The 13,468-nt window shown below is 51.3% G+C and overlaps 7 protein-coding genes across 7 annotated transcripts; 4 read left to right on the top strand and 3 right to left on the bottom strand.

Annotated features, from left to right (window-relative positions):
• Window positions 1-295: 295 nt before the first annotated feature.
• On the bottom strand, window positions 296-2,204 carry WHR41_00229 (uncharacterized protein; the record flags this gene model as incomplete). The annotated part of the gene is made up of 5 exons (XM_069368835.1): window positions 296-620; window positions 670-1,389; window positions 1,443-1,505; window positions 1,562-1,802; window positions 1,853-2,204. 5 exons carry the CDS (start codon window positions 2,202-2,204, stop codon window positions 401-403), a joined length of 1,596 nt encoding a protein of 531 aa, XP_069234386.1. The 3' UTR covers window positions 296-400.
• An 876-nt stretch (window positions 2,205-3,080) lies between these two features.
• On the bottom strand, window positions 3,081-4,833 carry WHR41_00228 (uncharacterized protein; the record flags this gene model as incomplete). Its single annotated transcript, XM_069368834.1, has 4 exons — window positions 3,081-3,175; window positions 3,224-3,865; window positions 3,933-3,965; window positions 4,023-4,833. The coding sequence occupies 4 exons, from the start codon at window positions 4,831-4,833 to the stop codon at window positions 3,081-3,083; spliced, it is 1,581 nt and encodes a 526-aa protein (XP_069234385.1).
• WHR41_00227 (uncharacterized protein) lies at window positions 3,100-5,465 on the top strand. Its single transcript, XM_069368833.1, has 2 exons — window positions 3,100-4,965; window positions 5,017-5,465. The coding sequence occupies exons 1-2, from the start codon at window positions 4,922-4,924 to the stop codon at window positions 5,213-5,215; spliced, it is 243 nt and encodes an 80-aa protein (XP_069234388.1). The 5' UTR covers window positions 3,100-4,921; the 3' UTR covers window positions 5,216-5,465.
• Window positions 5,466-6,040: 575 nt separating this feature from the next.
• On the top strand, window positions 6,041-7,591 carry WHR41_00226 (uncharacterized protein; the record flags this gene model as incomplete). The annotated part of the gene is made up of 1 exon (XM_069368832.1): window positions 6,041-7,591. The coding sequence occupies one exon, from the start codon at window positions 6,041-6,043 to the stop codon at window positions 7,589-7,591; it is 1,551 nt and encodes a 516-aa protein (XP_069234387.1).
• Window positions 7,592-8,584: 993 nt separating this feature from the next.
• On the top strand, window positions 8,585-10,032 carry WHR41_00225 (uncharacterized protein; the record flags this gene model as incomplete). The annotated part of the gene is made up of 7 exons (XM_069368831.1): window positions 8,585-8,658; window positions 8,721-8,974; window positions 9,029-9,283; window positions 9,343-9,404; window positions 9,458-9,489; window positions 9,544-9,655; window positions 9,711-10,032. 7 exons carry the CDS (start codon window positions 8,585-8,587, stop codon window positions 9,804-9,806), a joined length of 885 nt encoding a protein of 294 aa, XP_069234390.1. The 3' UTR covers window positions 9,807-10,032.
• Window positions 10,033-10,791: 759 nt separating this feature from the next.
• WHR41_00224 (uncharacterized protein) lies at window positions 10,792-11,834 on the top strand. Its single transcript, XM_069368830.1, has 4 exons — window positions 10,792-10,918; window positions 10,983-11,019; window positions 11,079-11,132; window positions 11,196-11,834. Exons 1-4 carry the CDS (start codon window positions 10,838-10,840, stop codon window positions 11,720-11,722), a joined length of 699 nt encoding a protein of 232 aa, XP_069234389.1. The 5' UTR covers window positions 10,792-10,837; the 3' UTR covers window positions 11,723-11,834.
• On the bottom strand, window positions 11,761-12,715 carry tim9 (Mitochondrial import inner membrane translocase subunit tim9). The gene is made up of 3 exons (XM_069368829.1): window positions 12,562-12,715; window positions 12,369-12,438; window positions 11,761-12,295 (listed from the first exon to the last, which is right to left on the bottom strand). The coding sequence occupies exons 1-3, from the start codon at window positions 12,576-12,578 to the stop codon at window positions 12,101-12,103; spliced, it is 282 nt and encodes a 93-aa protein (XP_069234171.1). The 5' UTR covers window positions 12,579-12,715; the 3' UTR covers window positions 11,761-12,100.
• Between the last annotated feature and the right edge of the window lie 753 nt (window positions 12,716-13,468).

Below are 13,468 nucleotides of genomic sequence, written 5' to 3'. Positions count from 1 at the left end.
TGCTTGCAATCCGCGTCTCTGCGTCTCGTGATACTCCTACCATTAGGCGTAGATCATCCAGGCTCTCATGTATCATTGAGTTGCAGATATTGTCAAGTAGTGGTGGGCGCGAAGGATCGCTTGCCACATCGGTACAACCATCCAATTTCTAACCCACTCAGAGACAGCCGTGTGCAGCTCGCGCCCCATTGAGCAGCTCGTGACATGATCTTTGCCAACATGTAGTGCCTGGCATATTCGTATCTCCCAGCGTACGCAGTCTAAGCCATCCCTGGAATTTCCAACCTTGGCGCAGTATTGATGACATGGGGATATGCCATTGGTAAGGCCTTCAACCATCTGGAAACAAGATACTAATATCGTGAGAGGCACGCCCGGACTCAACCACATAGACACAACCTTAAACCGCCGACTTATCCTCAATCCTGACAGTTCCTGTCTCGCCCTTGAGCTCTGATACGCTTCCCTCACCATGTAGCTGCTTCTCCGTTACCCGTGCCGCTTGCTCTGCAAGGTCTTTGTCTTCAAACAAGAATGCAAGCTCCTCAAGGGTTCGGCCAGAGGTTTCTGGCCACAAGAAGTAGATGCAGACAATCTCGAATGCGATAAAACAAACGTAGCTAACCATGTCAGTATGCGAGGAACAGCGGGGCTCTGACTGAAACTCACGATAGCAGGTATTTCCATTTTGCGTTTTCCATTCCAATCGGATTGACGAATGTGTTGAAGAAGCCAGCGCAACGGCCAAAAAGCTGGAACAGTGATATACCACGAGAGCGCGTTGCGAAAGGGTATAGTTCAACCAGGAAGGTGTAGGTCAACGCATTGTAGCCCAGATTGTAGCATGGTGAGTAAGCAAACATCCAGAATATCACAAGATTACCAGCGGCCAGGCTTCCAGTCGAGAGATAGCGTTCTTGGGTCACTGTCCACGACGCGTATACGACTAACAAGCTGCAGGTGCAAACCAGGTACATGGTCCTGCGCTTAAACTTCTTGACGATCAATGCTATGATCACTCCATTCACCAGTTGCCAAGCATTCAGCCCTACATTCAGTTTACCCTTCACCTGAGGGTCGGTGAAACCAACTTGAGTCAGGATTTTGTCCAGGTAGTATGAAATCAGGGTGTTACCAGACCATTGCGTGAAAAGTCCAAGGAGAGAGCCGATGAGAAGGCGACGTCGCATTCCGGCGGAGCGGATCATATCTGACCAAGACTGTTTCGACGCTTCGAGCTCAAGTCTGATAGTCTCTTCGATTTGTGCCATCTCAGCGTTGACAAGAACGTCTTCAGTCCGACCTTCGGCGTGGTACTTGAGCAGGATTGCTCTTGCCTCATCGTGGCGGTCTTTGCTGATGAGAAATCGCGGACTCTCCGGAATGAAGCTGTGCCCTTGTCAGTTTGGATTCGAACGTGGGCGGAGCTCGGGGGTGCTTACAAAATGAAAATGACCTGAACAAGTGAAGGTGCGGCTTGCAAGAGGGAGGGAATGCGCCAGCCCCTACAAAATTTGATCAGCCGCCAAGTAGTAAATGGCTGGTATACTGTGTCAAATACCAATTGCCAGACATTTGCTGCGTTCCAAAGGAGATGCCGGCTGCCAAGATTGATCCAATCATGTAAGAAGCGTTGAACAATGAGGTCAAGATAGGCCGTTCTTTCGGATATCCCAGTTCACCGAGCAGGGAGGATGCGGCAACAATGCACATTGGGATGCCAAAGCCTAAAAGCCACCGAGCTATCAGGTACATCGCTATGCCGTTTGCGGCACCTTGGATGACGGCACCGATGATCATGACTTGAATATTCGTCAGATCACGTCTTAATTCTGGAAGAAACATAACTCACTAGAGCTCCCGATCATGATTGCCCATCTTCGTCCAAGGCGATCGTTGATCAAAGGCACGAAGGGGAGGGAGCAGATCGCGCCAAGAGAGTACATGCTTGCGATGATGCCTTGCAGAGCCCCAGCTGGATTGTTGAAATAGACCTTCCACGATGGCACAAGTTGAGCGCTATTAATTAGCTGACTGTCGAAGCCTGAGGTTACCTCGACGAAGATCAAAGTTGGGAACATCATGAAATAGAGGCGTCGTAGGTTTGGTTTCTTGTACCATGGCACAGGGTCGTTCTCGACAGCCTGGGTGAGGACCGGATCAGCAGCCCCGGCCGCGTTTTTGGCACCCGCTCCGACCGCCATGCTGAAGTAGAGATGCTGAGTGTTTGTTTGAATCGATTAGGAGGCGAGGACGCAGAGGCTTTGTTGTGAAACATGGCTTGTGGGCAAAGCCCTCAACTTTATATCGACCGATGCCGGGGTTTCGTTCCGACGACCGTTCGTGCGATGTACGACCGACTGAAACGTTCGCTTGGCCTCAGCGGGGTAGGTGTGCAGACTTTGCTTGGTATCGTTATTGTAGTATACCAAGGCGGGTAATGTGCTTGAGATGCTGTCGGGTTTGGCTGGTGGTGTGGGGGGCGGCTAAATCCACTTGACGATCCCCAGTCTGGGGCCCCGCAAGGGTTGCATGATTGATTGATGGAATTAACTGCTCGTGCTGTGATTGATCGCTTCCGCACGGCTCTGCCCATGAGCGCGTTTTGAGGCGTTGATCAGCCGCACCAGTTGCGCTGTCGGTCGCTATACCACTGCGCAGCCAAGCCCCACCGTACGGAACGATTTGACGCCCCATGAGTAGGGCGGCAGTTGAGAGCTGTCACATCTCCCATACACTTCAAAGTACAGGCTTACGGACAATTGTAGCAATGCGATCCATCAGCAAGACTCCTACTCCGCCAATTGGAACGTCATTTCTGCGGCTGTATACTTGCGTCTGGTATGACACCTTACTGAGAATGCTTGATGGCTGCAATGGAGGTCTTTCATTACTGAGAGCGGCATTCGATGTCACGCAACGTGAGGATGTTCACAGGAGAGTGCAGAGAGGCCAAGAGGCCGCTTGCTGTGGTAAGAATTGCTGTCCGAGATTCCCCGATACGCCCGCAAATTCCCGTTGCTGTCGCGGTCAGTGCGCCATCTCCGTCTCGTACGTTGATGTCACCCTGGACCAAGTATCTAATGGTATAGCTTTGGACCTTCATATCTCTTTCTCGAATATAGCCAGCCAGTAGATGTGATCACGCAAACTCCCACTAAGATAACCGAATTCCCTGAGACGTGTCAGCTCCGCTTCACAGCAAGACGCAGGTGAAACTTACAGTTCATCGTCGAGATAGGCTCGACAGGGTACGCATAGGGAAAGCAGAAGAAGATGTTGAAGAACACGATCAAAACGCAAGCTATACCATTGACCACGAATCCGAGATCGCCCATCCAAAAGGGTCCTTTCGGAATGTTTGCTCGCTTCGTGAGCAGGTGTGGCAAGATGGCCAGGAGATAGCTTGCCGTTGTCAGGATGATGAAAGACCCGACGAGACTGTTGAAAGCTGTCTTGGAGCCAAGCTGAATCGCACCTACGGCCGTGCAAAGCACTGCGCAGAGGATAGTAGAAGGGATCGGGCAAGAAAGCCTTTCGTTGACCTGAGAGAAAAATCCGGAGAATGGGGTAGCGTTGTCACGCGCGAGCACCCAGAAAAGCCGGCCGACCATGGTGATCGTGGTTATGTTGCACACAAGCATGTTCAGCAAGACGATGAAGAGCAGACCGAAAGTCGCGCCGTCACTGCCAGTTGCTTGCCTGTACACTTCCGCAAGGGGGAAGGAACCGCTGCTGTTGACCACTGCATCCAGATCGTTAATCCCATAGAGGATGGTAATAGCGTAACAAAGTGCAGTCAAGAAACCGAGACCAACTTGCGCGAAGACCGCTTTTGGGAGGTCGACCTTCGGGTTGGGCAATTCTAGGACCAGCAGGGTAAGCGCAAGCTCCTACTATCTCGAAAACATTGAGTATGTGTCTGGACCTACCTTCAGCCATGTGCGTAACCGCATCTGGTGTGCCTGAGAGCGCAGTCAATTTCACATGTTAACACGGTCTCAACGGATCGTTAGACGCACCTATGGCGAAAGCGCCGTTCAGCACACCTGCAAGGAAGCACACGCCGTTGTTCCAGCCGGTACTATTCTGAAAATCACTCCAAACGAAGGCGTTGCTTGCGTGTCTCTCTGGCATGGCAGCAACAACGATGATGGTGATCAGACCGCCGAAAATGATCAGAGACATGCCGACATACTGCAGATGTGAGATAAGCCTGTTGCAGAAGATCACGAAAGCGGTACACAGCCAGGTGATCAAGACAAAAGCGACGTATGAATGCCAAGGCTCGACGACAAAGTCCTTGTTGTAGATGGCATACATTTGGACTGTAACGTTCGCCGGAATGGAAACAACCGAGGCGACATCGAAGATCCATCCGAAGAAGTTGAGGGCGCCGCAGAAAAAGCCAATGCTACGGCCCCATTTGACGCCTGCGGTAACCGAAGCCCAGTGGTAGACGCCACCAGATGATGGCATACTACTCGCTAGTTCCGCGATGGATGCGGCGATGAAGCTGTAAAAGACGACAGCCACGATGAATTCGTATATGATGCCGGGTGGTCCGCCGTTCAGCACAGAGATCGTCAGAGACCCCCCGAACACGATCCATGCCGAGTTGATGTTCAGAGCCAAGCCGCATATTGAAAGGAGCCCGTATTGTCGCTGAAGCTGGTCTCGGTGGCCGGAAGCGTTGATTATTTCCCCCTCTTTGCTGACGATAGAAGTTCGACGATCCGCTAGCTCTTGCACGACACCTGAAGTGGGCGTAGGACTTCGTTGAGGCGCTTCAAAAGACACCTTTTTCTCTTGTGACAGCATGAGCGTATTCATTCTGATTGGTTAAAGGCCTGCCCTTTGAGATGATCGAGAATATCTTAGATTGAAGCATTGAATCAAGGATAAGAGCTTGACATCGTATATGCATCTTACAGAACTGCTACGACGGCGCGGAATTTACCTCAGGTACGGACACCATCGAATGAAACGGACAGATAGTGACTAACAAAACTTTAGTTCTCCGGGGACTGTACGACAACATGGCCAGATCGCTCTTGCAGCCCTAGAGCTGCATGAAAGCTGGATTTTGGCAGCGGCGCCAGTCGAGAAGCGTTCTTCAATCAGCACAAGCATGGATGTTGCGCCACTGGCGCTGATAAGGGAACCCGACCTATGCCGATTCGATTGGTTCATTCAGGCCAATGAACGTCGCTAGTTGTATTAAGGCACAAGGCTTGGAAGTTGTAGGCAATTGTAGCCGAGATTTTGAATGGCACTTTCTTGAGTGTCGTGACCAAATCGTGCCGATAGACAAGAGGCAGATGTGTATCTTATCATGAGACTTGAGTGCAACTCAATCGCACGCGGTTCATGCTGGATTGAAGTGCTTTCGCAAAACCAGGCTACGGAGGCGATTGGGTAGGCCGGCAATCTGCAGTACAGTAGGTATTCGTCAAGTATTCATCGATCACCTTATCTCTTCCTGGATACTGCAAAGTGCTGTGTCGATGCATGAAGGGAACTTCTTCGGCCAGACGCATGGACCAGTCACCAGACACCAATGCATGAAACGTCATTCAGAGGCTTGATTCAATTCAACCTCCGCATCTCGTTCTTCATGACTCCAAGCCGCGTGGCTGTGGACATCTCGGCCACAGTAGATACAAAATGCGCGCGTCGTGCTTATCGGCCTGCAGAAGCGCCCCGGTCGCTCGCGACTGGAGCCAACGCGCACGAATCGGCGCCGACCTGCATCAGTCTCCTCCACTTCAGCTGGCCGACGGGCAGATAAGCATGCATACTCTAACTCAGGCTTTCGCCATCTCTGAGAATCATGTCATGAACGATAGGCTTCCGAGTACTCGCAGAGCTGGTAGGTGGTACGTAACATTTTCTTGCTAACATCTATAAGCATGTCGGAAGGGAGATGCAAAGTCGATTCAGTGGGTCTTGCGAGCGTTGTTGAAGAGCGCAGTCTACCCCTTCGAATACGGTCTTGTTCTCTGCACTTCACTGCAATTAAGCTCAGTACACCTTGACTATGGATGACAGACGAAACGACAGCCGAGATGGGCGTTCATGGCTGCCCGAGATGTTCCGCAAAAACCCATCGGTTTCTTACGATACGCCCGACGAGCAAACATCACTATTACGCCCGGAAATCATTTCTGGATCTAGGATCAGCGAAACGGATGAAAATGGGATCGACGCTGAGACATACCTCAAAAACGTTGTCCAGGAGTTTTGGATCCTGTTCAAGGGATCGATACCGGTCATTCTTGCCTACACACTGCAAAATTCTCTGCAGACAGTATCAGTCCTCATCGTTGGTCGTCTAGGGCCCGAGGCTTTGGCTGTTTCTGCCTTTTGCTACATGTGGGCAATGTGTACTGCCTGGTTGATCGGCATGGGCGGCACAACGGCTATCGACACTCTCGCCAGCGCATCTTTTACTGGAGGCAAGAGCATGCATGATCTAGGCATCATTCTTCAACGAGCGTTCTTGGTCTTAACCTTGTTCTATGTGCCTGTGGCTATATTATGGCTTTGCGCTGGCCCGATCTTTCGCGCATTGGGCCAGGAGGAGTTCATTGCCCGCGATGGAGCCAAGTTTCTACAAGTTCTGTTACCCGGCGGGCTTGGGTACATTTACTTCGAATGCTTGAAGAAATACCTCCAAGCACAAGAAATTATGCGACCTGGCACATACGTTTTGTGCATCACGTCTCCGATCAATGCCGGCCTCAATTTCTTGTTCATCCATACATTCTCCATGGGTCTCCTCGGGGCGCCTTTGGCCACTGGCATCTCGTATTGGCTCAGCTTCCTGCTTCTGCTGGCATATACGCGCTTTGTCAGCGGATGGGAGTGTTGGGGCGGATGGAGTCGAAAATCGATGGAGAATGTCACCACATTTGCCCGCATTGCGGCACTTGGTGTGGTACACGTTGGCACCGAGTGGTGGGCATTCGAGATTGTTGCCATCGCCGCTGGTAACTTAGGATCGATTTCGCTAGCAGCACAGTCTTGCATTATGACGGCAGATCAAGTGCTCAACACGATACCTTTCGGATTAGGAGTTTCAGCGAGTGCCAGAGTCGGAAACCTACTTGGCGCGCGCGACCCGAAAGGCGCCAAACGAGCCGCCAACACCGCGGCCTGGCTCTCTATGCTGTTGGGTACGCTCGTCCTCGCCGTTCTGATGGGCACGCGCAACGACTTTGCGCGCATCTTCAATGACGATGATCGGGTCATTCGACTGACCGCTGAGGTACTACCTTACGTAGCGTTGTTTCAGATTGCAGACGGTCTCAATGGTAGTTGCGGTGGGTCCTTGCGAGGGATGGGCAGACAGCACGTTGGTGCGGCGGTCAATCTTGTAAGCTACTACTGCGGTGCCTTGCCATTGGGTGTATGGCTTGCATTCAACGGATGGGGGCTAGCGGGTCTATGGGTTGGGCAATGTATTGCTCTGTATCTGGTGGGCTTCGCAGAATGGGCGATTGTCTATTGGAGTGATTGGGATCGTCAGGTCCAAAATGCGTTCAAGAGAATGGACTCTGGACAAGGGGCGGAGATTGGTGACGCCTGAATGCAAATATCGTGAGGAGCTACGCAGTGACAACACTTCACGTCTTTCCTACGTTTGAAGTTTTGATTACAGTAACCTTTTCCCTTTCATGGTCGCATCTGGCCAAGAAGGCATGGATAGATGCTGAGACACCAACTCCGGAACTACACGTAGCTTTGAGAAGCTACCCTGGTCTGGTCGGCCGGGGCTCTTATCTTCATCTTCAATGTGGTGATGACCAACAAAATCTATAGATTGCGAGCACCCGGGCTGTGGCGCATCTGTCAATCTAGAACCTATGCAGAAGGTAGATGCAGCTGCATGTTCTAGCTGCATGACTCCACGTGTGCGCCGACGGCCAAACGTGCATCTCCTCGCCTATCGGCAAGTGCTAGACGATCTGGTTCTTCTGGTAAGGACATGACGACACAGTACGCCAATCTTTAGTAAACATTGGTTGTCATGCCGGAGCTCCATTGAAGGGACTAGTGAAGCAGTAGAGGTACCCGCCCACTTGAGCTTTATATCTTGAGTTGCTCACCCTAGCATCTCATCAAGGTATCAGGATCACTTGTCTTTCATTCAAAATGAAGTACCTTGCTGCTACTGCCATACTCGCAACTTCGGCGTACTGCCACGCCGATCACGATCAAACTCCTGTTCAAGGACCACACCAGGGTCTTTGGTACAACACCTTACCTGGTGATGGCGGCACCCAGGTTGGTATAAATCTTCGACTTGCTTGAACACTGCTAACGAATCTAGGCGGATTCTGTCTTTTCTGGAATCAGCACATTCGGTCGGTTGCAATATGCACCTTGCCTTGCGACTGAGAATGTCAAGTACGACATCGCTTTCCTCGGAGCTCCGCACGACACTTCGACTTCCTATCGTCCAGGTGCACGCTTTGGTAATCATTTGACTCTCTGGCATCTTGCAATCATTCAACTCTGACTAACATTCTCGCAGTGAGTATGATCGATTGAATACGATCATTGGGTTGTTGCAGGCTCCATGAAATTGCTAACCAAGCTCGTCTTTCAGGGGCCCCAAGGTATCCGACAGGGCAGCCGTCGCCTGAACTTATAGTATGTCTCCTGCCCCGAAAAACTATGTATTATGCTTTTGCTGATTGAACCGTGCTTTGCAGCGGAGGTTACAACGTCCCGCTCGCCGCCAACCCGTTCAACAGCTGGGCCAAGGTTCTCGACTGTGGCGATGTCCCAGTCACCTCGTACGATCCCGCCTGGGCTATTCAACAGATTGAAGAAGGACACAACAGTGTTCTCATGCGTGAGCCCGCTACAAATGCAGGTGTTCCTGGTCTGTCGAAGCAAGGCAAGACTTTCCCCCGGGTGATCACCATGGGGGGTGACCACTCGATCACGCTGCCTCTGCTTCGCAGTATGAACAAAGCCTACGGCCCAATCACTGTTATACACTTTGATTCACATTTAGATACCTGGCGTCCGCATGTCTTCGGCGGTGCACCTAGTAAGGTGGCCAGTATCAACCATGGTACTTACTTTTACCACGCCGCAATGGAGGGTCTGCTGAAGAACGATACCAACATCCACGCGGGTATCCGCACGACTCTCAGTGGACTTTCTGACTACGACAACGATGGCTACGTCGGGTTCGAGATCGTTGAAGCTAGAGAGATCGATACGATCGGCATTGATGGCATTATCAAGAAAATCCACAACCGCGTTGGTGAGTTGACCGGAATTTCGGATTGCGAGCGCCGGAGATTTTCTGACACACCAACACAGGCAAGAACTCTCCTGTCTACCTTTCGATCGACATCGATTCGATTGATCCAGCTTTTGCTCCGGTCAGTTGGCTCGAAACTTGTAGTAGGACTCTTCTAACATTGATCAAATGCAGGGCACAGGCACTCCCGAGACTGGCGGATGGTCGTGAGTAAACCGATCATCGCACCAGATACTTACAGGAGCTGACTTTTGTGCTAGCACCCGTGAGATCAGGACGATCATTCGTGGATTGGAAGGCATCAATCTCGCTGCTGCCGACATTGTTGAAGTAGCTCCCGCTTACGACACGAACGCCGAGCTTACTACCATGGTCAGTCCCAAAGTTACAAAGCGTTTCACTGAATAACACTGATGCACATTTATAGGCTGCTGCCGATGTCCTATACGAAGTCATGACTCTGATGGTCAAAGAAGGTCCGATGTCTCTCTCCCCGAAAGACCAAGCAAAGCAGGACATCTGAGTAGTCTCGGAAGAGCGGAACCAGTCGAACGACTGTAACTGCATCGAGATGATGGTACATACAAGATGAGAGTCAAGAATGCAGCACAGGATAACGACATTATGAGCTTCTTCCACAAGGTGTGCGGAATGAGCCTGACATTGCAAGAGGGACGTGTTTGACCCCGGACTTCTAACCTCTGCGGCGATAGCAATATGTAGGCTGCTATCATTCACTTTGTGACGAGGCTCGTTGCATTTGCCATTGAGAACTGAACTATAGATTATCGTGATGTGCCTTGGGGCCCAGTGGCTTCGATCGACTCGTGTCGACAGTGGCAATGAGAAATGAGCTCCTACCAGACGATACAACGTCAAGCCATTAATATGCACTTGTGAGAGACCTTGAACCCTAGGCTTCCTGTTTTTGGAATGTCATGATCAACGGTGGGATGCCGTTTGAGCTACTGCCATAAATTTCAAATAGAGCGAATCATCTCAAGCCACCGAGAATCTTGTGAGATCCTCCGAGGTAAAGGTTAAACTGTCAATTACGATCTATCGAAGCTGCTCTTCCCTGTCTAAGCTACTGCCATCATGCCCAACACCAGTCTCATATAAGATGGCGTGGAGAAATCGCCAATATAATACGGCACCGGACAAATGATAGTCTTTCGCGTATATCGAACTCAATTTATTTCATAAGACAGTCTTCAAGCTGCTACCACCGGCTTCAAGTTCACACAAGTGAGGGACACCTGGCGAGCTGTAATGTTTCTATTGTACATGTCACTTCACCTGCAAATACCGAGTGCGTCAGGATTACGGGGCGGTGAGTACAAGGCAAATTGCTTCGTCATCCATCGCGATGGGTGCCTCACCCAAAAGTGCGGTGATGATATGTTATCGTACTGCGCTGATTGAATCAGTGTTCGTCTTTGACGTTCGCCCGCAAATTTGGAGCATGGGAGGTCGAACTTTTTGAAGTCCAGCGCGTCAGCGTTCCATTGAACAAAAAGAATCAAAACACATCACACATCAGACAGAATCATCATGGCGGCAAGCGCTCTCTTTGGTCAGGGTATCTTCGAGGACCTGCAGCGCAAGATTGATGAGGACACCGCGGTGAAGGACGTAAGTGGCGAGCAAGATTTAGCACACGAGCCATTGGCAACGCGCCTACTGACCGCCCATTTAGGCCATTCGCGAGATCGTCCAGACCCTTGAGAAGCAAAGTAAGGCGAATTTTTGCGAAGTAGTCGGATCAAAGATGGCCTCTAACGTAGACTGGCAGACCGCGCCACCCAAGCAGTCCTTTCGAAAGCGCACTCGACGCCATCGGCAGAACGTACGCCGCACCCTTTCAACCCAGGGAAATCTCCTTGAAGAGGAAGCGCTGACTCAAACTCAGTCCCGAATGTCTTGACTGCCGCGCGTGAGAGCATCAACAAGGAGATCGCCTCCATCCAAACTCTGTCCAAGACCGCCTCGCAGTACCCTTACTACAAATACAGCTACTCATGGACGCGCGAGATGCAAGGCGCCGTCTTCGGCATCCTGCTCTGCGGTTATTTGGGTGGCATGGACACCGCGCCCGGCCAGCTCCTCACTCTCGAAGACGTGGGCCGTATTTTGGACGTGCCGACGAACCTCAAGGACCGCGACGCCTTCCACCTCACCATCGAGGAGTACTTGCAGAGCCTGATCTCGCTGCTCGACGAATTGGCGCGCTTGGCAAGAAACTCGGTGACTCTGGGTGATTACAAGCGGCCGATGGAGATCGCTCGGTTCATCAAGGATGTTCATGCCGGGTTCCAAATTCTGAACCTCAAGAACGACTCGCTCCGCAAGCGCAGCGATGGTGTCAAGTACAAGGTCAAGGAAGTGGAGGACGTTGTCTACGATCTCAGTCTTAGAGGTTTGCTGCCGAAGGAATAAATGTTGTTTTGACGATGAAATGGCTCGGCATGAGATAGGATTCATGGGTGCGATACGAGACTACGCTTCGCTTGAGGGGCTCCAGTAGATTCAATGAAACTTTAACGGCGCATGGTACGCTTTCGCAACTTGTACAAAACATGTGCAGGGCTCGATTATAACACAGAATAATTCGGCAGCGAGCCCGATCCGCAAACCAGGACCTAGCCCCGAGAGTCGAGTCTGCCTCCTCTCATCACAATCCTGAGAAGGCCCAAACTCCATGCAATGCCAGGTCTTCCAATAATACAATATCCGAATGCTTTTCCCTCGGACCGTTCGCTTCCCCGCTCACTTCCCCATTCATTGCATCTTGCTTTCACGCGCGGTCGTCCGCGCTTACCTTCCAGGCAGGCCACCCTGCTGCGCCATCGCGGCGTTCTGCTCCTGGAATCTCTCACCGAGCCTCTCGGAGCTCTTGAGGAACTTGTCGACGCAGCGCATGACGCAGCCCTCCTCCTTGGAGAGAAGGGACTTGGAGCTGAAGTCATTGACGCAGTCGGTGAAGCAGCGCTGGACAAGGTTTGAGTACATCTACATCGGCGCAAGGTGGGTTAGCTATTTTCAGAGCTCCAATTCACTGAGTGTCGGATGGGAATGGACGTACGTTCATGAAGTCCTTCATCTGCTTGCGCTCCATGCGGCCCTGCAGCTCGCGCTGCTCGGCGGCGTTCAGCCTGCGTGTCAGGTCTCGTCAGTTTGCTGCTCTTCCTGTCATTGCGCCGAGTGCGCCGATTGATGCTGGAGCAAACGACCAGTAGACTGGTGTTCACTCCGATCCCGTTACTCGTGTGACGTACATGTCCATTCCGCTCATGTTGGTCTAGAGGTGTGTGAAAGTAGGCTGGTGGAGGGGTGCGACTTTAGGTTGTGTCTCGAGATGATGGTGTTTGAAGGCTGTTTTGCAGGTATGCCTTGTGATGTCAGGTCGTTCCAGTAGTGTTGCTCTTGTCTCCAAGCTCACCATCGGCATCCGCTGGAGCGCTCCCAAGTCGAATCTTTTCTGGCTTAGCGTCGGGGGACGGAGGGGGCCGGCCCGTCGGTAAAGTGACGTTCAATCAAGACACCCTTCTGCGTGAGCGAATGACAACAAGACAATACACATTCGTAACGCAAGGCTTGTGTGCTTACGATCACCATTCATATGACTTGGTGTGTATTTTGTTGGTCTTACTGTTAGCGTTCCTCCAAGATCGCCTTTACGCAGCGTCGCGGTACCTCAGCAGTCGAATTATATTCCTGCATTGGCTTGATATGGTTTGCGACGTTAGTCTCACCAAGAAAGCAGTGAGTGGGTGCATTGTATTTACGTTTGCAGCCTTGCGCGACTCTCGACCTGCAAACTATATATCGGAAAATCAATCAAAATCTACAACATTCCCAGCTGAGGAGCCTATTAAATACGGGCAATTTCTTCAATTCCGGCCCGCCCACCTGCACCCACAAACAAAATCAGAAATCAACTTTTAAGAGAGTTATGGAAACATCTCAAGACTCATGAAATTGTGTCGCACAGCGTACGCAGTTCTGGCGTCTTTCGATGAAGTTGAAAATTGGAATTGAATGGGACACGCCGCAGCGACCATGTATATCTTACTTCGTTCCCGCCATTCATATGTACGACTTCCACCTTCTACGTAGAATTTTCAAGACCGAATCCAACCTTGAACAGCATGATTCAGAACTCTCAAGATCAATAGGGTGCGG

Source organism: Cladosporium halotolerans (genome assembly GCF_011745625.1).
Source record: "Cladosporium halotolerans strain TM138-S3 chromosome Unknown Sca1, whole genome shotgun sequence".
NCBI classification, from domain to species: domain Eukaryota; kingdom Fungi; phylum Ascomycota; class Dothideomycetes; order Cladosporiales; family Cladosporiaceae; genus Cladosporium; species Cladosporium halotolerans.
The sequence above is the reverse complement of the archived record's forward strand: the minus strand, read 5'-3'. Positions and strand labels throughout refer to the sequence as shown.

Excerpts from the sequence above, each read along its gene's own strand:
- WHR41_00227 (XM_069368833.1), top strand. The coding sequence starts at position 4,922 with ATGCATCTTACAGAACTGCTACGACGGCGCGGAATTTACCTCAG. Across the intron at positions 4,966-5,016 it reads CGGCGCGGAATTTACCTCAG|TTCTCCGGGGACTGTACGAC; the intron begins GTACGGACACCA and ends ACAAAACTTTAG.
- WHR41_00224 (XM_069368830.1), top strand. The coding sequence starts at position 10,838 with ATGGCGGCAAGCGCTCTCTTTGGTCAGGGTATCTTCGAGGACCTGCAG. Across the intron at positions 10,919-10,982 it reads AGGACACCGCGGTGAAGGAC|GCCATTCGCGAGATCGTCCA; the intron begins GTAAGTGGCGAG and ends CCGCCCATTTAG. Across the intron at positions 11,133-11,195 it reads CTCGACGCCATCGGCAGAAC|TCCCGAATGTCTTGACTGCC; the intron begins GTACGCCGCACC and ends ACTCAAACTCAG.
- tim9 (XM_069368829.1), bottom strand. Across the intron at positions 12,296-12,368 it reads AGATGAAGGACTTCATGAAC|ATGTACTCAAACCTTGTCCA; the intron begins GTACGTCCATTC and ends GCGCCGATGTAG.